The 25,347-nt window shown below is 47.7% G+C and overlaps 8 protein-coding genes across 8 annotated transcripts; 5 read left to right on the forward strand and 3 right to left on the reverse strand.

Annotated features, from left to right (window-relative positions):
• Positions 1–642: 642 nt before the first annotated feature.
• Positions 643–3,977, forward strand: kgd1 (alpha-ketoglutarate dehydrogenase KGD1; the record flags this gene model as incomplete). Its single annotated transcript, XM_057206425.1, has 3 exons — positions 643–840; positions 945–3,363; positions 3,436–3,977. 3 exons carry the CDS (start codon positions 643–645, stop codon positions 3,975–3,977), a joined length of 3,159 nt encoding a protein of 1,052 aa, XP_057064105.1.
• Positions 3,978–4,936: 959 nt separating this feature from the next.
• Positions 4,937–9,568, forward strand: N7495_003775 (uncharacterized protein; the record flags this gene model as incomplete). Its single annotated transcript, XM_057206426.1, has 4 exons — positions 4,937–5,021; positions 5,072–6,585; positions 6,641–8,588; positions 9,321–9,568. 4 exons carry the CDS (start codon positions 4,937–4,939, stop codon positions 9,566–9,568), a joined length of 3,795 nt encoding a protein of 1,264 aa, XP_057064106.1.
• A 595-nt stretch (positions 9,569–10,163) lies between these two features.
• N7495_003776 (putative PHD finger domain protein (Ing1)) lies at positions 10,164–12,199 on the forward strand (the record flags this gene model as incomplete). Its single annotated transcript, XM_057206427.1, has 5 exons — positions 10,164–10,556; positions 10,637–11,274; positions 11,334–11,539; positions 11,594–12,088; positions 12,141–12,199. The coding sequence occupies 5 exons, from the start codon at positions 10,164–10,166 to the stop codon at positions 12,197–12,199; spliced, it is 1,791 nt and encodes a 596-aa protein (XP_057064107.1).
• Positions 12,200–14,428: 2,229 nt separating this feature from the next.
• On the forward strand, positions 14,429–15,476 carry N7495_003777 (allergen Asp F4-like; the record flags this gene model as incomplete). The annotated part of the gene is made up of 2 exons (XM_057206428.1): positions 14,429–15,117; positions 15,146–15,476. The coding sequence occupies 2 exons, from the start codon at positions 14,429–14,431 to the stop codon at positions 15,474–15,476; spliced, it is 1,020 nt and encodes a 339-aa protein (XP_057064108.1).
• A 1,322-nt stretch (positions 15,477–16,798) lies between these two features.
• On the reverse strand, positions 16,799–18,565 carry N7495_003778 (uncharacterized protein; the record flags this gene model as incomplete). Its single annotated transcript, XM_057206429.1, has 1 exon — positions 16,799–18,565. One exon carries the CDS (start codon positions 18,563–18,565, stop codon positions 16,799–16,801), a length of 1,767 nt encoding a protein of 588 aa, XP_057064109.1.
• Positions 18,566–19,989: 1,424 nt separating this feature from the next.
• N7495_003779 (amidase signature enzyme) lies at positions 19,990–20,474 on the forward strand (the record flags this gene model as incomplete). The annotated part of the gene is given in 2 exon segments (XM_057206430.1): positions 19,990–20,446; positions 20,461–20,474. 2 exon segments carry the CDS (start codon positions 19,990–19,992, stop codon positions 20,472–20,474), a joined length of 471 nt encoding a protein of 156 aa, XP_057064110.1.
• Positions 20,475–21,086: 612 nt separating this feature from the next.
• Positions 21,087–22,088, reverse strand: dscB (the record flags this gene model as incomplete). The annotated part of the gene is made up of 2 exons (XM_057206431.1): positions 21,087–21,764; positions 21,822–22,088. 2 exons carry the CDS (start codon positions 22,086–22,088, stop codon positions 21,087–21,089), a joined length of 945 nt encoding a protein of 314 aa, XP_057064111.1.
• A 291-nt stretch (positions 22,089–22,379) lies between these two features.
• N7495_003781 (TFIIH subunit TFB1 family protein) lies at positions 22,380–24,347 on the reverse strand (the record flags this gene model as incomplete). Its single annotated transcript, XM_057206432.1, has 2 exons — positions 22,380–24,148; positions 24,209–24,347. The coding sequence occupies 2 exons, from the start codon at positions 24,345–24,347 to the stop codon at positions 22,380–22,382; spliced, it is 1,908 nt and encodes a 635-aa protein (XP_057064112.1).
• Positions 24,348–25,347: the final 1,000 nt, after the last annotated feature.

The following is a 25,347-nucleotide window of genomic DNA, read 5'->3' on the forward strand; positions in this document are numbered from 1 at the left end:
CCTTTTTTCTTCCCCTCCATTTTTCGTTATGCCCTCTTTACGGAGTGCGTAGAGACTTGATATATGGTTACATACATAGGTGCTCCGTAGAATTTCATGTTTGAAGGTCACAAAGTACCGTCATAATCCAGGGGCTATTGGGCCGAAAACTCCCGCAAAGCACCGAGATGTTAGCCGAAGCATGTGGCTAGTTCGGGGCGCGTTCAGCCCAGATCTGGTGGAATCGGCAATGTCGCGGGATGACTCAGCACACCAGCCTCAATGCAGAACAGGTTCTCCCTCTGGAAGCTTTTCTCTTCCAATTCATTCCAGTTTGATAATTTATTATTAGCAGAGTTTCTGCTCTCTGATGAGTTGTACGTCTATACAGGTGTTACGGCCCTACTAGTCGACACCTGACTTTTGCGCGATTTTCGTCATGTACGTGTTGCCGCTGCTTCCTTTGTTCCGCGTTTCGTTCCGGTACTCTCGGCAGCAGCAAGAACAATCTGTCAACCTTCAATCTAACAAGCTGCTTTGAATAGATCAAATCTGATTCTTGATTTCTTGAGCTCTGCCTCTTGAGTCACCGAAAGACCATCTTCACTCTTCCTCTCTCAACTTAAACCAAATTCTTCCCCGGCCCGGGTCAAAATTCCCGCAATGTTCAGGAATACTGCCTTGAAGGCCACTAACAGCGGCATGCTGCGCGGTGTGACCTCTTCTACTTGCCGGAGATCTCTCCAGCTGGCTTCGAAGAGCTCTGCCTTCAGCCTCGCTGCTCGCCGACCTCTCGCGATTGCCAACCGAGCTTTCACTCGCCAATATGCTTCGTCCGCGGAGGGCACAAGTCCAGGAGTGGTAGGTCAAAAAAAGCTTTCCATTGTTTGATATTGAAATACAACGGTGATGGAAGAGAAAAAAAAATGCCCGAACAGTTTGACTAACATGACGATTGCGCTTAGAATCCTAATGATTCTTTCTTGTCTGGAAACACCGCCAACTATGTTGATGAAATGTACCTTGCGTGGAAGCAAGATCCCTCCAGTGTCCATATCTCGTGGCAAACTTACTTCAGAAACATGGAGGATGGCAACATGCCCATCGCCCAGGCTTTCACTCCTCCTCCTACCCTCGTCCCCACCCCTACTGGTGGTGTTCCCCAGGATATGCCTGGTGTTGGTCTCGCTGGCTCTGATGTCACAAACCACTTGAAGGTTCAGCTACTTGTGCGCGCCTACCAGGCCCGTGGTCACCACAAGGCCAAGATCGACCCTCTCGGCATCCGTGGAGATTCCGAGGCTTTCGGATATGCCCGTCCTAAGGAGCTTGAGCTCGACCACTACGGATTCACTGAGCGCGATCTTGACCAGGAGTTCGCTCTGGGCCCTGGTATTTTGCCCCGCTTCGTGACTGACAGCCGTAAGAAGATGACTTTACGCGAGATCATTGCCGCTTGCGAGAAGACCTACTGCGGCTCCTACGGTGTCGAGTACATCCACATCCCTGACCGTGAGCCCTGTGAGTGGATCCGCGAGCGTTTCGAGGTTCCCGAGCCCTACAAGTACACCGTTGATGAGAAGCGCCGAATCCTCGACCGTCTCATCTGGAGTTCCAGCTTCGAGTCTTTCCTTGCCACCAAGTACCCCAACGACAAGCGTTTCGGTCTGGAGGGTTGCGAGACTCTGGTCCCTGGTATGAAGGCATTGATTGACCGCAGTGTCGACTACGGTATCAAGGATATTGTCATTGGTATGCCCCACCGTGGCCGTCTCAATGTTCTGTCCAACGTTGTTCGCAAGCCCAACGAGTCCATCTTCAACGAGTTCGCTGGTTCCACCGAGCCTTCTGACGAGGGTTCTGGTGATGTCAAGTATCACTTGGGTATGAACTTCGAGCGTCCTACTCCCTCTGGCAAGCGTGTGCAACTTTCCCTGGTCGCCAACCCCTCCCACTTGGAGGCTGAGGACCCCGTCGTTCTCGGAAAGGCCCGCGCCATCCAGCACTACAACAACGATGAGACCAAGTTCGACACTGCCATGGGTGTCTTGCTGCACGGTGATGCTGCTTTCGCTGCTCAGGGTGTCGTTTACGAGACCATGGGTTTCCAGCACCTTCCCGCCTACTCTACTGGCGGTACCATTCACATTGTTGTGAACAACCAAATTGGTTTCACTACTGATCCCCGCTACTCCCGTTCCACCCCATACTGTTCGGACATTGCAAAGGCCATTGACGCTCCCGTGTTCCACGTGAACGCCGATGATGTCGAGGCCGTCAACTACGTCTGCCAGATTGCTGCTGACTGGCGCGCCAAGTTTAAGAGTGATGTCGTTATTGACATCGTCTGCTACCGTAAGCAGGGACACAATGAGACTGATCAGCCCTCGTTCACCCAGCCCCTGATGTACAAGCGTATTGCCGAGCAGAAGGCTCAGCTTGACAAGTACGTCGAGAAGCTCATTGCCGAGGGTACATTCACCAAGGAGGACATTGATGAGCACAAGAAGTGGGTCTGGGGAATGCTGAACGACAGCTTTGACCGCAGCAAGGACTACCAGGCTACCGGTAAGGAATGGCTCACTTCCGCCTGGAACAACTTCAAGACCCCCAAGGAGCTCGCCACTGAGGTTCTCCCCCACCTTGCCACCTCTGTTGACCAGGCCGCCCTGTCGCACATTGCCGACAAGGTCAGCTGCACCAGTGCCGCCGCCGAGGGCTTCACTCTCCACAAGAACCTCAAGCGTATCTTGGCCAACCGCAAGAAGACTGTTGAGGAGGGTAAGAACATCGACTGGTCCACTGCCGAGGCTCTTGCCTTCGGTTCTCTTGTCGATGAGGGCTACCACGTCCGTGTCTCTGGACAGGATGTTGAGCGTGGTACCTTCTCCCAGCGTCATGCCGTTGTGCACGACCAGGAGAACGAGAGCACCTACACTCCCCTGCAGCACATCAGCGATAAGCAGGGCAGCTTTGTCATCTCCAACTCTTCCCTAAGCGAGTTCGGTGCCCTCGGCTTCGAGTACGGTTACTCCCTCACCTCCCCCGAGGCTCTTGTCATGTGGGAGGCCCAGTTCGGTGATTTCGCCAACAACGCTCAGTGTATCATTGATCAGTTTATCGCCTCTGGTGAATCTAAGTGGGCACAGCGCTCTGGTCTGGTTGTCTCTCTGCCCCACGGTTACGATGGCCAGGGTCCTGAGCACTCTTCCGGTCGTATGGAGCGTTGGCTCCAGCTTTGCAACGAGGAGCCCCGCGTGTTCCCTAATGCCGATAAGCTGGACCGCCAGCACCAGGACTGCAACATGCAGATCGCCTACATGACTGAGCCCTCTAACTTGTTCCACATCCTCCGTCGCCAGATCCACCGTCAGTTCCGCAAGCGTACGTATCACCCCTTCATTTATACTTCAGAGAGCAAAAAAAAAAAAAAAAAAACCTAACTTTTCCCTCTAGCCCTTATCATCTTCTTCTCCAAGGCTCTGCTCCGTCACCCTATTGCCCGATCTGACATTGAGGCCTTCACTGGCGACTCCCACTTCCAGTGGATCATCAGTGACCCTGCCCACAAGACCGGTGCCATTGATGCTCCTGAGCAGATTGAGCGTGTTATTGTCTGCTCTGGCCAGGTTTACGCCGCTCTTTCCAAGTACCAGGAGACCAACGGCATCCGCAACACCGCTATCACCCGTGTTGAGCAGCTGCACCCCTTCCCCTGGGCTCAGCTGCAGGAGAACTTGGACAGCTACCCCAACGCCAAGAACATTGTCTGGTGCCAGGAGGAGCCTCTCAACGCTGGTCCCTGGTCCTACGTCCAGCCTCGTATCGAGACCCTGTTGAACTCGACCGAGCACCACAACCGCCGTCACGTCCTGTATGCCGGTCGTGCTCCCAGCGCCTCCGTGGCCACTGGTACCAAGTCCGTTCACTTGAAGGAGGAGCAGGAATTCCTGGAGGAGGCTTTCTCCGTTCACCAGGAGATCCTGAAGGGCGAGTAGATGGTTTCCGATAGAACCTATCCAGTCATTTAAATTTTAACTGGGTAACCTTTCTTTTGTCTATTGGTTTACCTGGGAGCGTCCCATTTGATTTGTACTACATTTTCCCCCCCTTGTGGTTATCCCGCACTATGTTTTTTGTGCGTCGTGTACACGATTCGTATTGGTTTTGCCAAACGCTGGACTTTGTCTACACCTAGTATCCATGTTTTTGTAAAATAAAATTTCATCTAGTTGCCATTCACGTGCATTAACACTTGGAATTTATTCTGATAAATTTTTGTTAAAGAAGATGCGGTAAAAGAGAGGAAGTTGGTAAAAGAGTATAAAAAAAATAATGGTTATGAGCCACTACAACAGGATCAGGAGGTTGAGATGGAAATAGAGGAAAAGATAAGAAGATCCTTCATTAGTGGCAATACAGAGAGATATACTCTATTTTGAACGGATACGGCGTGAATACATAGAATAGGTGGAATTGACGGTTACGGTGGTATGTTTGTAATGAGGGTGGTAGAGTCAAGGTCCAAATCTCGGAATCGTCAAGATGACATCGAGGAAAAGTATGATGTCTTTAGCATCGATGGTATTGACAAGCTCGGACTGTTCAAAGAGGGGCTCCAAAATGTATCACAAGTATTACAAGATGCTATACGAAAATTTTGAATTGCAATCATCCTAAGATATAGTTACGAGTCAGGCTTGTGCGCAGCCATAGACGACTTTCAGCTCACCTTCTTATTAGATACTATTTCCTGCTATATATATCTAGAGGCCATTATCTGTATCAACTTGGTCCCTGGCTCTTCGAAACCCAGCAACCGTCAAGTTATGTTGCAGATTTCCTAAATTCAAGATGGTTGGCTCTTTTACATCTAGATAGATCACCTGATAACTAGTGAGCGGGGTAGACAGGAAATCCAGCTGTGAACTTACCTCCTCAAATCCATCGGATAATCATGGCAACTACAGTCTCCTATGACGGTATAAACTCCGCATTCCAGCTTGGAGTGAATAACGGGAGTGTCACTTATACACAGTTTGGTGAGTCGAAGGTAGAACTCTAATAGATCCTAAATATTGAGTGGTCTTAGTACAATCGGAAACATTGAACCAAGCATGCCTTCGAGATTTACGTACAACCAATCCTTACGATGATAAAAACCGGATCATAGAAACCAATGGCGGGCTGCTCAAAGACTCGTATCGTTGGATTCTAGACAATGAAGAGTTCAAACGATGGCAGGACAGCCCAAGCCATCGTCTCCTCTGGATCAGGGGTGATCCTGGCAAAGGCAAGACAATGCTTCTATGTGGTATCATCGAAGAGTTGGCCAGAATACATGGGGATACTACGAAAATCTCGTTCTTTTTCTGTCAGGCGACCGACATGCGAATTAATAGTGCCACGTCCGTCCTACGTGGGTTGATATATTTACTTGTCGAAAATAACCCATCCCTTCTCTCCCATGTGCGAGCTCGGTACGACCAGGCTGGCAAGGACCTCTTTGATGACAGAAATGCATGGAATGCACTCACGACCATCTTCATGGACATTCTAGAAGACACATCTTTAAAATGTATGTATCTGGTGATCGATGCGTTAGATGAGTGCACGAGTGGTCTTCGTTGCCTTCTAGACTTCATCATCCAGGCGTCATCAGCCCATTCACAGATAAAGTGGATTATCTCGAGCCGTAATTGGCTTGAGATCATAGAGCGTCTTGAGATTGCAACCCAGATAGCTCCGATCTCACTAGAGCTAAATGAGGCCTCTGTGTCGGAAGCTGTGAATAAGTTCATTCAATACAAAGTCGACTCTCTAGCGAAGATCAAAAGATATAAGGATGACACTCGTGATGCCATCTACCGTTACTTATCGTTGAACTCACAAGGCACTTTTCTCTGGGTGGCCTTGGTCTGTCAAAACCTTGAAAGAGCACTATCAAGGCAAGCTGTTAAGAAGCTAAAAACATTCCCTCTTGGGCTAAACGCTCTATATGGCCGTATGATTGATCAGGTTCACAAGTCAGAAGATGCCGAACTCTGTAAGGAGGTACTGGCTATCATGGTAGCAGTATATCGGCCTATCACGCTTAGCGAGCTACCCTTACTTCTCGAAGCATCAGACGATGACTACGATGACCAGGAATCCCTCTCGGAGATTATTGCAATTTGCGGCTCGTTCCTAACGTTACGAGGAGACACTATTCTGTTCGTTCACCAGTCTGCAAAGGACTTTCTTCTCCAGGAAGTGCAAAACGAGCTATTTCCTATAGATATAGAGGGTATACACCATTCAATCTTTAAAAGTTCTCTTGAAGTCATGTTCAAGACACTTCGACGTGATATGTTCAATATCAAATCACCAGGAGTCACGATAAAGGATATCAGACAACCTAGCCCAAATCCACTAGCAGCGACACAATACGCTTATATCTATTGGATAGACCATCTCAAAGACAGCAAGCACAGTGAAACCGATGACTTAAGTCAAGTGGATGCATTTTTACAGCAGAAATTCCTTTACTGGCTCGAGGCCCTTAGCATTCTTAGAAGCGTTTCATATGGTATCCAAGCGATGGAAAAGCTCAAGATGATAATTCAGGTATTTGGCGATAGATATTAAGGTATAATGGCATCTTCTAATCATTTGTTAATAGGAAAAAGGCAGATCACAAGCTCTATTAGATCGAGCTGAAGATGCCTCTCGGTTCATTCGATATAATAGGACAGGCATTGAAAATACCCCTTTACAAGTTTACTGTTCACCTCTTATCTTCAGCCCAACAGAGAGCCTGACGAGAATATCTTTTCAGAAGGAAAGACCGGGTTGGATTTTAAATAATCCAGTGGTAGAAAAGAGTTGGAGTCTTTGTCTTCAAACTCTCGAAGGGCATAGTGATTCGGTCTTGTCGATTGCCTGGTCGCCAGATGGAACCCGGCTCGCATCAGGGTCAATGGATGACACAGTCAGGATCTGGGATCTGGCCACCGGCCAGAGTGTGTCCACTCTCGAAGGGCATAGAGGTTTAGTTCGTTCGATTGCCTGGTCGCCAGATGGAACCCGGCTCGCATCAGGGTCAATGGATGACACAGTCAGGATCTGGGATCTGGCCACCGGCCAGAGTGTGTCCACTCTCGAAGGGCATAGAGGTTTAGTTCGTTCGATTGCCTGGTCGCCAGATGGAACCCGGCTCGCATCAGGGTCAATTGATAACACAGTCAGGATCTGGGATCCGGCCACCGGCCAGAGTGTGTCCACTCTCGAAGGGCATAGTGATTCGGTCGAGTCGATTGCCTGGTCGCCAGATGGAACCCGGCTCGCATCAGGGTCCTATGATAACACAGTCAGGATCTGGGATCCGGCCACCGGCCAGAGTGTGTCCACTCTCGAAGGGCATAGTGATTCGGTCAGTTCGATTGCCTGGTCGCCAGATGGAACCCGGCTCGCATCAGGGTCATCTGATAACACAGTCAGGATCTGGGATCCGGCCACCGGCCAGAGTGTGTCCACTCTCGAAGGGCATAGTAATCGGGTCTTGTCGATTGCCTGGTCGCCAGATGGAACCCGGCTCGCATCAGGGTCCTATGATAACACAGTCAGGATCTGGGATCCGGCCACCGGCCAGAGTGTGTCCACTCTCGAAGGGCATAGTGATTGGGTCAGTTCGATTGCCTGGTCGCCAGATGGAACCCGGCTCGCATCAGGGTCATCTGATAACACAGTCAGGATCTGGGATCCGGCCACCGGCCAGAGTGTGTCCACTCTCGAAGGGCATAGTGATTGGGTCAGTTCGATTGCCTGGTCGCCAGATGGAACCCGGCTCGCATCAGGGTCATCTGATAACACAGTCAGGATCTGGGATCCGGCCACCGGCCAGAGTGTGTCCACTCTCGAAGGGCATAGTAATCGGGTCTTGTCGATTGCCTGGTCGCCAGATGGAACCCGGCTCGCATCAGGGTCCGATGATAACACAGTCAGGATCTGGGATCCGGCCACCGGCCAGAGTGTGTCCACTCTCGAAGGGCATAGTAATCGGGTCTTGTCGATTGCCTGGTCGCCAGATGGAACCCGGCTCGCATCAGGGTCCGATGATAACACAGTCAGGATCTGGGATCCGGCCACCGGCCAGAGTGTGTCCACTCTCGAAGGGCATAGTGATTCGGTCGAGTCGATTGCCTGGTCGCCAGATGGAACCCGGCTCGCATCAGGGTCCTATGATAACACAGTCAGGATCTGGGATCCGGCCACCGGCCAGAGTGTGTCCACTCTCGAAGGGCATAGTAATCGGGTCTTGTCGATTGCCTGGTCGCCAGATGGAACCCGGCTCGCATCAGGGTCAATTGATAACACAGTCAGGATCTGGGATCCGGCCACCGGCCAGAGTGTGTCCACTCTCGAAGGGCATAGAGGTTTAGTTCGTTCGATTGCCTGGTCGCCAGATGGAACCCGGCTCGCATCAGGGTCCAATGATAACACAGTCAGGATCTGGGATCCGGCCACCGGCAAGAGCGTGTCAACTCTTAACACCGGCTCCACTAGCTTCCTTCAGTTCGATAACTTTGATTTTAACGTTTTGCACACAAGCTTTGGTGCATTTGATACAGGTTCGATTTGTTCTGTCACGCCCATGCCTCGTGACATGATCTCATTGACTAAGAAATATGGCCTTGGCTTAAGCAAAGACTTTTCCTGGATAACATATGGTGAGGTAAACGTCTTGTGGTTACCTCCTGAGTATAGACCGGCCTTTTCTTCAATGTCTACCATTTCAGGAACAAGTTTGGCGATCGGGCGTTCATCGGGTCATGTTATATTTATCAACCTCACAAATAATGCCCCATCACAGGCGTTTGAATAGCGTTTATATCACCCGGTTCGCCTATCTATCTTATTGGTATCTTTATGAATAGCCCAAATGCTTCATCCCGGATTCCTTAATAGGGAGACGTATCAAGGTTCAGTTTTAATGATAGATTAACTACTATCTAAGCTGGCTTTGTTGGTGCCAGGTTTGGCTACATAGTAACTATTGAATTTATGATTTATCTTGACTGGCATTCATTGTATCGTAGGCGGCGTGAAGAGATGCAGTTTCTACAGAGGTTGCCTAGCAACAGATTGAATTTCTGTCAACTAATCGTCTGCTTAGCTAGTTTCAACCCGAATCTAAATAGCACTGACTTAGTTATAGCACTGGCGATTTGCCGCGCTTCTATAAAGGGAAAAGAGACCAACATCCCAAAGATATCAAAAGAACTTCTAGTCAAAGATCTTCGTATCAAACCGGGATATTTTCTTTTAAGGTACAAAGACTTCAAGATATGCTGCGATAATAGAAAAGCAGTACCGACTAGACGCGAATATTAATGACCTCGCTTCTCAAGTCAGGAAAGGTCAAGTCGGTCTCGATAAACGTCAAGATAACCTTGAAGGTCGTCAAGATGACATCGAGGAAAAGTATGATGTCTTCAGCATCGATGTTCAAGATCAAATCGAAGATGAGGTTAACGACAAGCTCGGGCTGTTCAAAGAGGGGCTCCAAAATGTATCACAAGTATTACAAGATGCTATACGAGAGTTTTGAATTGCGATCCCAAGCTAAGTGCGCAGAATATGCAGTTACGAGTCAGGCTTGTGCGCCATAGACTTTCAGCTCACCGTCCTAAAATATGTTGCTAGGATTATCCAAAAGATTCAAAAAAGTGGGGGAGAGTGCATCCCATTTACTTTTTGGGCTCGTACGAGGCTGAAAAATTCTCTATGTTTGAAATTAATATTAGTTCTTGAGCAGTTTTGAATTTCAAGTTCATCAGATATTAGGAAATGTTATGGTGGCTAACCCTAATTTCAGAGATGCTATAAATATTAGTGCCTGATGATACTGGCATCAACTCACCTAATCGGATAAGCTCTCGTCATTGGTAGAAATCACGACTTTTATGGAGAAGGCTGCCAATCTGGATGAGCTCTTTCTCCGCACACTTGCTGTTTGCTGTTTCTCATCCATCAACATACATATTCCTATCTCTGAACGAACTGAATCAGATAGTTTACAGGTACATGCCATTCGTTACAATCACTCTTCCTTTTTTCCTTTGTCCACCTTGCTTAAATTGGTTCAGGTGCACCGAAAACATTTTGTAGTGGTGCATCTTCTGGTCTGACTCTATTTCCACAACATGTCCAACGTCCCCTCTGCCCTCAACCCCTCGGGCCAGGGAGCTCGTCAATCAGGCCGTCAAACCCGAACAAATCCCTCCCGAGTATCCAAAAACACTGGACGATCTTCGTTCGGATTCGGCCAAGCCGCGACGGCCGAGATTCCCGCCACAATTCCTGATGCTCATGGCTTCTATCCTGCCCTCACTCATTTTACCGATGCGATTACCGCTCTACCACGCGAGTTCCGCAGACACAACTCTCTTTTGAAAGAAGTAGACGCTAAGGCGTGGGCTCTTGAGGAAAATTTGCTACAACTTCTGCAGCTTGCCTCAGAGTCGCAACCAGTTCCTCATCCTTCTCACCCAGCACCCATAGTTGGCGGTGTGTTGCGTGAGCATGTTTTACCCACCGTAGGTATCTTCTAAAGATCTTTCCTCCCCCTGTCCCTGTTTGGCTGCAATTTATACTCATGGCTGCTTCTTCTCTCCAGGAACTTCCTCCATCTTCCGAATCACCGGAGAGTAAAAACCGTCGACTACTCTTCAATCGCGTGCGACAAAGCCTTTCAGACCTCATGATGACAGCCGACGAGAAGAACCATGTCATTTTTAACGCGAACGATGAGCTAGACCGCCAAATGATGAGACTAGATAATGTATTCCCATACATTGCTGGTGAGATCAGTGAGGAAGCTCGTCTGGGTAACCTTACTCACTGGGCATACTCGAACAAAAATACCGCGAAGGCCGCGACTAACGAGCGGCCTCGACGGGAAGCCGTATCGCAGAGGCAGGACCTTACGCATGTGCTTCACGAAGCTGAGTCTGCTAGTCGTAGTGAAGCGCGACGCGACGCTGTAGCGCGGCGACAACGTCGGCAAGTTGATGCAGACTATGAAGACTCTCGTAGTGTTCGAAAACCCACTGCCGGGAAGGCGCGCGGTGAGAATGCCGCTGATCCGAACGCTGTGCCTAAGCGTCGCAAGGTGGAACGGCCTCAGGCGTTAGATATGGGCACGCCGATGGAGCGTTCTGCCAGTGGCACTGGCAGCCAGAGAGCTCATCCGAAGGAACCTGCTGAAAAGAAGCGGGCTCGAGCTCCAAATACTAATGCTGCCAGTCGCAAGAAGTATGTTCTCCCTCCCCATCTCATTTTATATTGCATATTATTAATATCTCGATTTCTAGGGTCAACATTAATTCTAATGCGGGATCACCTGTGTTGGCACCATCTCCACTCATCGGGACACTCAATGCCCCACGTGGTGCTGCGAGCCCTGGGCCCAATGCAGCACGACCGCCATCTGCTCGAGCCCAGCAATCCGCTGGACCTGGAAGCTCCCGACAGCGGCCGTCATCTTCGGCGTCCAACCGCATTGGTCATCCAAATTCTTGTAGGTCTTTCTTCTCAGTTGCTGTTCTGCAGTCATTTAACCTATTCTTCCCAGCTAAACCTTCCGATCCGAGATCTACACCACGTGAAGGGCCCATCAAGCATGAAACCGGCATTTCAGAGCACCGCGACTTCGAGGGTGAGACCGGAGGCCGAGCCTCCGCACTAGCAGGCGCCAAGCGTGAAGACATCGACCGATCCGCCGACTCCCTTGAAGTCGAACCAAGCAAAGGACGAACATCCAAGACAGCAACGCCTGTCCTTTCTTCCCTGGCAGAACCGACACAGTCCCGCTCTCGACCTACGCGGAGTACAGAAACAGCACCCGCCAAGCGCGTCACCAAGAAAACGGCAGTACCAGTCCCCACTATCCAATCCGACGAAGAGTCCTTCCACGAAGGTGACGACGAAGATGACGAGGGCGAACCCCGATACTGCTACTGCAACCAGATTAGTTTCGGCGAGATGGTTGCGTGCGACAATGACGCCTGTCCACGCGAGTGGTTCCACCTTTCTTGCGTGGGCCTTATCAAACCCCCTGGAAAGAATGGTAGGTTTTTTTCACCTTCTTTTTGCTAAAGTATATGCTAATCTCTTTACAGTCAAGTGGTATTGCAATGAGTGCAAGGAGACTTTACGACGTGGTCGTAATGGGCGGTAGTATGGATTCTATTTGCTCTTTATAGTCCTTTGTAGCACTTTACACATAGTCTTTGTTTGCAACAACTTTGAATGTGTATGAGATTTTGATATTTGATATTTTTACCTCGAGTAGCTAGATGAATCAGACACATTTCACACCACCTTGCGCAAAGTATATACCTCGAATCTAGGACGACTCATCCCCTAATCCAGTGTATACAGTGCAACATGTGAACCCTGTCCTGTCAACGTAGTTGATCGATACTCAGACGAAATCACACTATACCAGAAATGGCAATGTAAAAAGTTGTGTCGTCCTAGATTCGTGGTATATACGTTGTGCAAGGTGGTGTGAAATATTTCTGATTCATCTAGCTACTCGAGGTGCTGATTTAATGATTCTCCGTGACTCGGGGGTCTACTTCAAAGTACTGAGTAGGCTGTATGAACGATCTTCTAGGTAATCAAATTCGGGTAGAATTGTAACATGTAGGCCCTCCAGGGCTACTTAGACCCCTTTCGACTTTCATACCCATCAATCTTGAATATGAATTTTGAGGCTCTGTGGCTTACTTGACCTCGGGAGAGGCTGAGCTTTCAATATCTAGGTACTCCGTATTTTCCCGCCTTTTAAAATTTCCATTGACTTTAACACTGGCACTCTTCCTCCAGCCCTCACGTCCTTGAAACGCTTGGCACTTCGCTCTAAGCTTAATGAAACCGGTAGCTCTTTCTACCTCTCAAGAGGAATGGACTCGGCAACAATGGAAATATTACCTTCATGGCGGTCTTATAGAGCAATATGTGGAGAAGGTTGGATTCCTTGAGCATCCATACATGTAAGTCTTATCATCTACTTCCGGGGCTCAAAATGGAAAGAATTTGAGAAGAAACTTATGCCATCTAGCTTTCTCCTCTCTCTCGCATTCTACTTTTTGTATCTCAAATCTTGCTTATTTGTCTGTATGGAGAAGACTTGCTATCTACATATCTATGTCTTGGGATTTATGAGCATATGTTTTTTCAGTCTGGTCATTTATCATAGGGAGCGTCGAGAGAAACGCATTGAGGAACTTGAAAATATTTCTAGAACCGCCAGAGATGGATTCAAACCTCGGATTTGGACTAAGATCGTGGAAGAATTCAAAGATAGGAATCGTAAGGTAAAGCATACATAGAAAAGGCATGGAATGATAAATTTTAATAGTTCTTTTTGATAAATTATACCAAGCAATAATATGAATTATGAGACTAACACTCAGGGCTATTTAATTTGGAGGTTATAGATCGCCTCACGTGTATGACCTAGCCCTAAGAGTGAAATACGTGGACAAGGAAACCCCCCACTTGGTATCTGGATCCTGCGGGCTGGCCACAGCTACCGCCATGTTTACATACGTACGTTCCTTAGGTATTCGTCAGTGAGTGGGTCGGAATCGAAGAATTATCCGCATGAAATGGCATTGATGTTAATGCTTGGCACTATGCCCCGCAAAGAAATAGGAGTAAACGAAGCTTGAATTATGGGTACAAGAAGATACCCGACGTTCTCCCCCTTTCTTCACCGATTGTTTTGTGAGAGGAAATTTTTGCCGTGTGCCCGTTGGTCATTGCTAAGATTAGTGCGCCCCAGTTTCATCTCGAGTGTCAAGGTGGTGACAGGGATGTAAGGATCGTCAGGTACGAGACCAGGTACGAAACCAGGGACGAGATCAGATACAATTCAGATTCAAGTACGTTTTAACTTTGAGTCCGGAGTCCATCTAGAAGAATAGATACTCAATGTCAATTCACTGTTCCGGAGTAACGTGTCAATGCGAGCCCAATGGCGTTTAAAATAACGAGGATCAATATCTTGTTCTAACTTGTATTTGTATTGAGCTGGAGCCAATGGAATTAGGCTAATAAGCATTGGGATCCACTAGATTTAGAGGCGTAAACTCCCGGCAAGCCCTAACCGTAAGTATGAGTCCAGCCGGAGCTCCATTTACAGCACTAGTACGTGTATGCCCCTCCGGCGCAGGAATCCTCATAAGATCAAGCAAATTAAAAACCCATGTATCCCCCGCTCAGTTTCCTTTCGTTCAACCTCTCACATTCTTTTGGAAGTTTTCAATAGCTTCTGTCATTCTTTTGACCAGTCGTTTGTTGATATAAAGCTTTGCTGACCTATCCCAAGCCTTTCTTTTCCTCTTGTAGGTATTTATAGATAGTTTCAGCTTTGCAGCTTTTCGCTCTTTTCGGAAATATGCTGTTCAGCAAGTCTTTCTTGCTGTTGGTGGCTGCTACGACTGGTGCTGTAGCCCACGGTTCCAATCATGCTCATTGGCATATTGCCAACGAGCGCCGTCAGGCTGCTGGTACTGTGACTGTGACTACGACCAACACTGTCATCTACTGTCCGTGTGATGATTCTTATTCGACCATTACTCCAACATCTACAACAGCGCTTCCATCAACCACTGAAGTGGCTACTACTGCACTTCCATCGACTACTGAAGTGGCTACCACTACTGCACTTCCATCAACCACTGAAGTCGAAGTGACTACTAGCTCGACTACAACCTCATCATCCTCAACTTCAACTTCAACTTTATCCACTTCCACCACATCGACTTCTACCTCCACTGGAACTGGTTACAACGCCGACTGGACATCCATTCCAAGCTCCTATTCGACTTCCGGTTTTGGCACCGCCACCAACTCTTCAGGATCCGGTGACACTTACACAGGAAACGTCGGCAGCCCCTACGGAAGCAACATCATCATAGTCGACGGCTCCGAGGCTAATGAGTACAAGTATGTTCTCCAATTTCAAGGCTCCAACACCGAGGAATGGACAGTCGTATTCTGGAACAAGATCGGACCCGATGGAGCTATGGACGGCTGGTACGGTAACGGCTGCCTCACCTTCACCCTCGCCGTCGGTGAAACCAAGTACGTGGCCATCGACGCCGACTCTCAGGGGTGGCTGGGCTGCCGCCAAGGGTACATCTATTCCCACAGATAGCTATGGTGGATACGCTGCCACCTGGGGTGAATTCGACTTCGGTTCTACCATCAACGACGGCTGGTCTGGATTTGACGTCTCAGCTATCCAAGCCCAAGCCGCCGATCTCACGGTTCAGGGTATGAAGATCTGCTCTCAGTACAATGTTGATACTTGCTCCACCATAACTGCCGACCTTGTGAGCGTTATCAATGCCTACACCAAGGCTTTAGCTAGCGCAGACGGTATTGGTGGTAACCTCGTGTCAGGCCCTGTTCGTCTGGCTGTACACATCGACTTTAGTTGAAAGTGATTTGCATAATGGGGAGTAATCCATTTCCTGGATGGACTTTCGCTTCACGACCCGCTCGGTATTCTGTGGTGCGACGTGAACCATGGATTTTTATATTTTCGATTCTTTTTTTGGTTTTAGAAAGGGCCATATTATATTGATTCTTATACATAATATATATATATTTTTTTTTTCTTTTACTTCTTTGGTTTGATCCATCTGATGCTTGCAACACTCGCGGTGTTGCAGGTGTTTCAAGGGGGGTCAGGTTTGGTGAATACCCAATTAGCATAATGTACTCTTTCCAATGTTCTTTTCTATACGGTGATACTGCCTCAACAATTTTCATAACCATGGAACTACTATGCCAATACAAAAAGCATGTAAATAATGCCTCCTTTTCGAAAATTTTCAATATTTGCCCATTTCTATAGTACACGCCACGCTAGTGATGGGGCCGCCTCAGCGCCTACGTATGCATCGTCGCAATCCATCAAGAGTAGATTTTGCATGTCACCGATCTCACACTTGAACATTTATGTTTATAATGTGCCTTCAAAACTAAAACTTCAAATTTCAGAGTCACATTGAGATCATTGCTTTTGTGGTGGGTTTGTAGAGAGCACTTGAGGTATTGAGGGGCAGTTCGGGATCGGTTGGCGGCTTTTGACCCACCAAGATGGGTCGATATCAATACGGAGTACAATACAGCAAGAAAAATGATCCACCTGGTTGATTTCTCCTAAATAACAAGCATCGAAGTGACTAGCGTGGATTCTAGTGTGGATTCGAGCTTCGAATATGGAAATTGGAACTACCATGATTTTTAACTGTCAGGAGGGCTTCCGATTCCCTTTTGGAAGTCCTCTTTTACTTACCTTAACCGGACTCATTCAATTCATAATCGGATATCGCCGGGTTATCCAGGGAAAATGGACATTGAAAACCTGACAGGCCAGTTCTGAACCTGATAACTCGAGTCACTGGTCACTTTATAGATAATTAGCATACCTACCTAGTTATCCATGGATGTAGATATGTATATAAGTAGGTGCCAAGCCATGGGGGTTATTTAGACACTGACTTTTGGATCAATAGATACTTCCATTTCCAAGTTGGTAGATATTGAGTTATTTATCAATACTAGATTACCAAAAATTGTTGTATGTGTTCTTCAAAGGTTATACCAGTGGACTCGATGTCAGGGTTTCAACCTCAGAAGATTCTTAATAACAGCGAGAGTGGCCAGAAATCACGCACTTCTGGCATAAAGTGGCAAGTTGAATTTCAGGGCTGGCTGTAATAAAAAAATCGTCAAATTTAATTCCAAGGTCATATCAAGAGATGAAGCCAGTCAAAAAACTGGTTATAACTCCGGGATCAATCGCAGAAACCATATTTCCAATTGTCCCAGGATCCACTGAAGAAGCGATATTTTCTAGAGTTCCAGGATCAGTTGGAGGGGAAAAGTTACCCACAAGAGTTCCTGTATCGACTTGGAAAACAGGGTCAACTTGGAAAGTAGGAGAACCGATGGATCCAAGACCGCCAGTAGGATCAATTTGGAAAGTAGGAGAAAAAATGGATCCGAGACCACCAGTAGGATCAGTTTGGAAAGTAGGAGAAACAATGGATCCGAGACCACCAGTAGGATCAATTTGGAAAGTAGGAGAAACAACGGATCCAAGACCGCCAGAAGAATCAGGTGAATAAGAGGCATTCGGTGTGAAATTGTTACCACTGTTTCCATTATTACCACTGTTACCACCACCACCCCCATTGCCGATACTGTTGTTGACCAAAGAATCAGTCGTGTGCTGTAAAAAGGACGACATGAGAGATCCCGTTCCCGACGACGAGTTTGATCCTGGCACTGAGCCTGATTCTAGTGTAGGGGTGAGTGTCGAGATTACGCCTTGACCTCTTAGTATTCGACAGCTTTCAATGCGTTTTTGGAGGCGAATACGACTCTCTTGTGCCTTGCTCGTCATTTCGCCTTGAATCCAAGTCACACCGCGCTCATAGTAAGCCTGAGCAGGCGTATACTCCTTCACGAGAAAGTGTAGGTTCCCCAGCAATTCACAAATAGTTTTTGTCTCGCTAGTAACGCCCTTGCGAGCCTCGGCCCATGTCAGATAACGAGACAATGGTGGAATTGCCTCGGATGCTCTGGAAGAATCCAGACTATAAAGCAGACCCATATTCGAAATCACATCCATTGTGGACATACCATCTGACCCAAATGCGTCTTCTGATACCACGAGAGCCCGACGAAACACCTCAAAAGCTTCCAGCCGTCGATCCAAGTGAAATAGCGCATTGGCCTGAATATTTTGGGCACGTAGTGTGAGAGGATGAGCTGGACCAACAGCAGTATTAAGCGCTTGATGAAATACTTGTATTCTTTGTAATGCCCCTTGAATAGTACTCGTAGTTCGAATAGCACTATTAGAAATGCCGTAATTATTAATGTCGAGAGCCACCTGGATGACCCTGATATGGAGGCCACCAAGTAAGCGGGTCATGATTTCCTTAACCCGATCTAAAGTATGCATAGTGTCGGTATAGCGATCAAGTTCGTGGTAGACCCAAGCAAGCCGGAGTCGAGTCATCGCGGTGTCAATATGATTGTCACCGAGAGCTATTTGCTGCCGAGCGAGAACATTGGCGCAGGCAATCTCAGATCCCGCATAATCTCCAGTATGGTAAAGAACGTGTGTCATGAGGCTCTCTGTCCTCATTGCCAGTGGATGTTGACTTCCTAGCACTCGACGCGCGGTTGCCAACGTCCACTCACCCCATTCAACCGCCTTCTCCAAGAAACCGTCTTCCAACTCCGCCTCAGTCATGCTATAACCCACAGCTATGGTGTTGACATGGTCAGGTCCAAGTGTTCGTGAACGCTCTTGGAAGAGCTCGTTATCAACGGCTCGGGCCGCGTGCCAGTGTCCGCGATGTTTAAGCTCGGCAGATCTGATAGATCGCGGATCATTATCTATAGGATCGAAAAGCAAACCGAAAACTCCCCGTGATCTAGCTGGAGATGCATAGTTGGCGTATGCGCCGGTGCTTGAATGCACTGGGGGTGGGGCGTAATGCCTCATCTTCCAGGATGGGATACAGTACCTGGGTTAAGGAGAGCCTGCTTAGATGAATGTGTAAGTCTAAGCTCAGAGAAGAAGAGCTGGGGATGTTCTGTTTTATAATTTCTATATCATTGTGTTGCTGAAATTAGTGTTTTTCCAAATCTCGGTTAAAATACCCCAATTTGAGCATGAAAGACCCTTGAGTTCTGGCTTAGTGCTGACAAGATACACCGATTTTGACGCTAACAAAGCATATGGCCAATCATCACTGCTCGCTCTTGTTGTCAAGCAATTATTGTTGAATTCTTCCATAGTTTTTGGTATTTTCGAATAAGCCGTATCCCGTACTACACACTTATGGCATTTAAGCCTACCTAGTTAGAATAGGGTTCGATTATTCAATGACAGAGATATTCGGGACCGCAGATCAGGCAAAACTATCCAATTAGATGTATCGTCATTTATGCAGGGCAGAAATTGGATGATCATTTCTTAAAAAGGTAGCCTGCATTGCCTGAATCGCCTCTGTACTCCGAAACTACCTGCCAAGGGGTGTTGGTAAGAAGTGAATGGCCTATCTCGTATTTGAGTACGGAGTATCCAGGAAGACTGATACAAAGGCGGCTACCTAGACTGGAAAATACGAAGGAAGAAGGTGTGACTAAGCTTGATGATTTGAATCGATAGTTAACTAGATAGGCCCTGGTTATATTTAGCTTAAATTTTTACCTAGCCATAAGTTCCTGATACATCAATTTGACCTTCGCACTCTTTTTGGCCTGCACAAGAAGATCCATAGTCTTCGATAGTATAATTACTCCAACATAGGAACAAACTATGAACAAACTACATCCTTTCTGACCTGTCTTGCCCTCTAATATTCGAAAATCACCGATCACCTTTTGAGCGCCATAAAGTGAGATATTTGCTCCAGAATAATGCAATTACCGTCGAGGAATATACAAATTCTCTTCTGAGCCGTATCTAGGAGTGAGATGGCATTATCAAATCATGGGCGTTTCTCAATAAGCATCTCTCTTCCCACAGGAGCATAGTGTCTGCTGATATTGCATCACATCACGCATTCATTCTCGTCCAGGCTCGAGCTCTAGATCAGAGAGAATAGCGCTATGCATCTAAGATATTATGGATAACACAGCTATAGAGCAGTAGATGTTTATGGCTACCTAGGTGGCTACACATGCATTACTACCTGGATAGATATGCCCACGCAGTTTGGCTCTCCCATATACAAAGGATATCAGACAGGTTTTGATTCATCCAGAGTTGCAATTATCCGAGCTGCCAGCACTCTCATTTTCGGTTCGAAAATCCTAATATTCTCTTGCTTTTTTCATAAGCTAATTTTATCACCAGGAAAAACCATCACAACAGAATATACCGTGATCACCTCCTGACTGGACCAAATACCACTAATCCTCATGACCATAGGCATACCCCAGGGGGGTCTCCGTGTAGCTCTGCTGCAGCCAAAGCAGATTTACAAGTTCTGTTTAGTCCTGGAGTACAGACAGATGGTGATGTTAACTTGCCCAGAGTCGTTCACTGGAGTTTTCGCTATGAAACCGACTCACAACACCATCTCGCTCGAAGGCCAAATGACATACGCTATCAGTTTCTTTTCTCGCAGCGTCAAAAATTTACAGCTACTAGCCGACGGGTTTGCTCTGAAAGACGATGAAGTTCCTAAAGACATGCCACTGGAAGACGTCTCTGTTGCTTCAATGTCGTCTCAGGCGGATCCAAACACCGTAGCGGCCATTGAATGCGCTGTATCAAAGCTTTATAACAGTGGTGTTCAGGTCGAAGAAGCCTGCATGCCACTAGGAGTTGATTATATCAGTGCCCTGGAGCGAATACAGAAAGTACAAAGCACAGGTATCTTTTTTCAGGGAATATTAGGTAGGCAAATCTAGGTCCTGAAATCTCTAGTCTTGTAGAAAGCACTGCGAACTACACCAACAAGTTAAGATCAAATCTTCTCATACATATCCCAAACTGCGCTACTCGGTCAACAATCTAGCTGAGGACTATTTGATAACCATTGCACATAGTGCGGTAGACGAAGCGCTTTTCGGGCTTGAAAATATGGGCTTCGTAACTTTCCCACCATATAGACGGTGAGTGATATCTGATCTTTGCTGATTTCGTTAATTGCCCAACTTCCGAATCTCAACAGGGTTTCAATATGTCTGCCTTTATCGGGCATCAAGGCATGCCTGTTGGTAAGTTTTCCATGTCTCCAGAGGTCAGAACCAGCATCTCCTAAGTGCTAGCAATCTTCTAGGCGACAACTTTATGGCCGAAGGTAGCTGGAGGGTATAGATCAAGTAGTGGTGCCATTTCCAGGCGAAGTCTACAGCTAGGTATGATCCATCCATGGATCTAATTTGAATCAGGCCAGACCCAACCTTATGAATATCTAAGTCATGAAAGAGATGACAAAATGTAACTCAATATAATGGTTATTCAATTTAGTAATGGAAAGTCATTATATATTTAAACATGAAGTGAACAATCACCAAGCCCCCCTCAGCCTATCCAAAAGTCCACTATTCTGACTCTGCCCATCAGCACCACCATTCCTCCTCCTCCCAGTCCCACTCTCAACCCCAGAAGCAGAAGCCGCCTCCCCCTCCAACCTCCGTCTCAAATCCTCATAGCGCTCGCGCTCCGCAGAACCATCAACTCCATTCCCGTTCCCAGCTTCACTCCTGCGCTCGCGCTCACCGACTATCCAGGCCGGGACTCGAAAGCCGTCTCTGGACGAGGACAAGCCTGGTAGCAGCTCTGCGCGCCATGCGACGCCGACGATCCAGCCTGCTGCAGAGGGGAGCAGCATGGTTGGGAATTGGGAGAGGGCTAGTTGGGCAGCCACGAGGTAAGTGGTTGATTTGTCAGAGAGAAGAATGGATAGAGTTGGTGGAGATTTGGGCGTTGTTTCTGTTGGTGGATTTGAGGAGTCTTCTTGGGTAGTGGTGGTGCTGGATGTTGATATCGGTGTTGATGTTGTTCCGATGCGGTAGCGGTATACATGTGGAATAATGGCATGATACTGTACCAGCAGGGCGAAGATAGTCGCAATAGAACCAGAGGGGAGGTAGTTGAGTTTGTTTAGGGAGAGTGGGCGGGCGACGAGGGCTAAGATGAGGGGTGGAAGGAGGGTGGTGTAGGGGAGTGTAGTTAAGAGGAAGGTCTGTGATGGATATTGATCAGATCTGTCTCATTCATCTGGTCTAGATTGGATAATTACCGCCATTTTGCGCTTTCCCCATGCTCTCTCTACGACGCGTAGGTGGTAGATCAGCATTGCAGCAAATAGAGCCTCGGTGGAGTTCGTGAAGCCGGCAATTTGCCAGATGAATGCGCGCCAGAATTGCGCATATGGCCAGAAGTGCGGATCGACATGGATAACTGCTAGATGCTTGATGTCTAGTATTGAGAGCGCGACTGATGAGGCAATGGTGTACACCAAGAAGAATTTCGTGAGTGGCGTGTTGGACAAGCCTGAGGTGAGCATATTGGACGACGGGAATGGGGATTGTTTCCAGTCGGGTTATTGAATGAGAAAATCCGAATCTCTCATTCGGGGCGGCTGAGTAGGCCCAGTCAGATGAGTTGGAGATATGTTCGTTAGATTGACGGAGAGTTGAAAGTGGAAAGAGCGGAGCTACTGGAGGCCAGATCATGCGTCCGAGTCCGGGGAGCCTCGGCATACTTTACTTTTGTAAAAAGTAAACATGAAGTAATTGAGAGATACAGTATTTTTTACGATGCTATAATTTATTTATATTTGTCTCCCTGAGGACATTTAAATGGATAAAGCCGTTGCTTCTTTAATCTCCTCTGCCAATGCAGTTTGGTACCGTTTCAAAGCAGTATCTAATGCATGCTTTGTAGGGCCAAGCAGCTGATTGACGATTTTTTGACCTCCTTCGATACCTTCTATGTTTGGCCGCAGCTTATGTCCGCTTTTTGAAAATACGTCGCGGACATGCTGTTTGACTCGGTCAACTTCCACCTGTCGCTCTGCCTCTGCAGAGTCTGCCACGGCCTGGATGCGCACTCCTGCTCGGTGCAGCGATTCTGACAGGGATTTCACTTCGTTGGCGCGCTCGGGGTCACCCGACAGGAATGCCTGCCAGAATTGATGCAGGAACTCGGTCGTTGTCGCGTGTGTCAGCGTCAAGCGATCATATAGTGCCGGTGAAAGCCCATGCGTATCAGAGGCTGCACCCTCATTCATCTGGCTTCGTCGCTCGCGCACCGCACCTAGAATCTGCGCAAATGCATCGTGTAGAGCTGCAGTGGATCCGACAGGTTGTCGACTGGCAGGTACATCTTCCATCTCCTCGTCTTCATCCTCGCCGGGGTCGACGAGTTTTTGAAGCGGCGCAGATCCATCAGATGGAAGATCTTGCGCAATAGCTGCACGGAGGGTTTGCAGGAGCTGGTCAGGATCCTGCTGCGCAACCGCCCGCTGCTGCTCGTTCTCCTTGGTCTCTGAGAAGAATCGATTCTGATCACGAATGTTGAGAGTGATGCGGGCCTGTGCCTCGTCGCCACGAAGATCTTGCAGCTGCATCTTGGCCCATGCTTCCTCATTTATACCAGCCGGGGCATTCATATCGCCATCTGCTGGCGCAACATTAGCCATAATGTTTTCACTCAATCTATTAAGTGTCCTGATAATGGGCACTTTGTCTAACCCCGTGGGCCGCATATCCAGATCCGGCCGGTTTCCGCGGCGCTGACTGTTATGACCCTCGTTACCAGCCAGGTCCAGGAAATTCGGGACATTGGCTGTCAACTCTGCGTTTGGAGCCTCTTCCTGGAGATACTTGTCCAGAACCGCATCAGTGGCATCTGCCTCTGAGATACGCTCTCCACGGAGCTTCTTAAACAGTCGACTCTGGAAGAATCGCGACCAGAACTGCTGCTCGCTCAGCTTGGGCACATTCTCATCATACACCCGTTTGACAAGCGGGTGCTGGGTGAAAATGAGTTGAATCTGCTCCTTGCTAATATTCAACCGGGTCACATTATCTTCCACGCGGGGCTTCAGTGATGAGAGGACGTTGTATGAGCCCCGAGTCTGGGCTCGTTCGATTGCATGCGCTCGCAGAAGATGGAGACGTGTTGACCAGAACTGCGACATGAATTGGGCTGAAGTTAATGTCTCTGGTTTAGTATGCAAAGAGTCCATAAACATGCGTTGCAGTATAGGATCTGCTTTTAGTAGGGATTGCTGCAGGTCCACGTCTGCGCTCAGTCGCTTATCGTCATCCCACGGCTTTTTCGATGACCCGGCAGATGAGACTGCATTGGCAATCGCCATCGCTGCTGAAATTCCTGATGCTCCATCGCCAGGCGTCGCAGGTTGTGATGGCGTACCTGCCTTTATAGCATTAACTCGGACACTGAGAGCGTCTTTGATAGCATCGGCTTGTGCGCGAGCACCGTCGACAGCTGTAAATTGAAACACGTAGTTGTCTGACGGTGCACCAGCAGGTGCGTTGGGGGGCTGTGCGAAGATCTTTAACATCACTTTTGGGTTGGTCGGCGGGGTTTGTTGTAAATCTAGTAGAGAGCGGATTAGAAAGAGCTAGACGGTTGGGCGGCTATAATGCAGATGCATACTGGTGATAGCGGCCACCGTGATCACGATGACTTGAGCTCCAGCTGAGGCTGGAGTCCAGATGAGAGTCTGCTCATCTTTGGCGAGACTCAAGGTGCCGTCTTTCTTCTTGTATGATGCAGATCCGCTCGGAGGTGCCATTGTTGCGTGTCTCGACAGCTTCCACTGTCTTGGGCAGCGGCAATGACTCCACCCATTGGGATCAGTAGATCCTCTGGGTTTGAGGCTGAAGCTTAAGCTGAGAAGGATCGAGGCCTTCAAGGGTTGGAGCTTGCAAAGAAGACGAGAGTATTGTCAAAGAGCTTCGGCTTATCCTATCACACTCACGTGACCTATCATCTGGATTTCTACCTTGACTGTCGAATTTGACCAAATTAGCGCCTTGGCGAAATGTAAGATTATCATTGGTTATTATAGATTACTAAGCTATTTCATAATAAATAACGCGAGTTACACTTCCCCTTCCCTGTTTACACTCTGTTTTTTTGGCGCGTTTTTTGAACCTCTTGAAATGCCTTCAGAACCTACTTCGCCTAATATTTATTTAAGTGTCTACCAAACTACTACTCCTCTTGGTTTTTTCTCTTTGTTTTTTACCGATGCTTTGTTTACTTCAGTATCTCTGAATACTAATAAATATGCGAATCCAAAGGGTGCTGGGTCTTTTAGTAGGCTTTGGTCTGATAATATACCCTCTGAGATTAAGTTATTTATTATAGCTGATCAGGGATACATATTACATTGGATTTGGGCAAGCCGGCAGAAGTCTTTGGTGGAGGTAAAAAAAGCTTGAAAACCCGACTATGGCAGGCTCTATGGTAAGATACCTCTCTCTTTTATCTCTCATGGTTCATAGCCTGGTTTATAGCCTGGTTTACAGCCTAGTTTTAGCTTTTAGCTAGGCTATAGGCTGTAAATCAGGCTGTAAACCAGGCTGTAAACCACTAGGCTATATCTTTCTTTATTTATCTCTCTATTTATCTCTGTATTTATCTGTAAATTCTGCGCCCAACAGGCTCAGAAAGCTAAGTCTCAGGGACATACTCTTCTAAAGCAATTACGAACGCGTTGGGGCTGTAAAACCTGTAAGATCCCTTTATGTAGACCTCATAAGGTCTTGTTGGGATCATTTTCATGCCAT

Source organism: Penicillium taxi (genome assembly GCF_028828555.1).
Source record: "Penicillium taxi strain IBT 34144 chromosome Unknown utg000003l_segment0_segment0, whole genome shotgun sequence".
Lineage (NCBI taxonomy): Eukaryota > Fungi > Ascomycota > Eurotiomycetes > Eurotiales > Aspergillaceae > Penicillium > Penicillium taxi.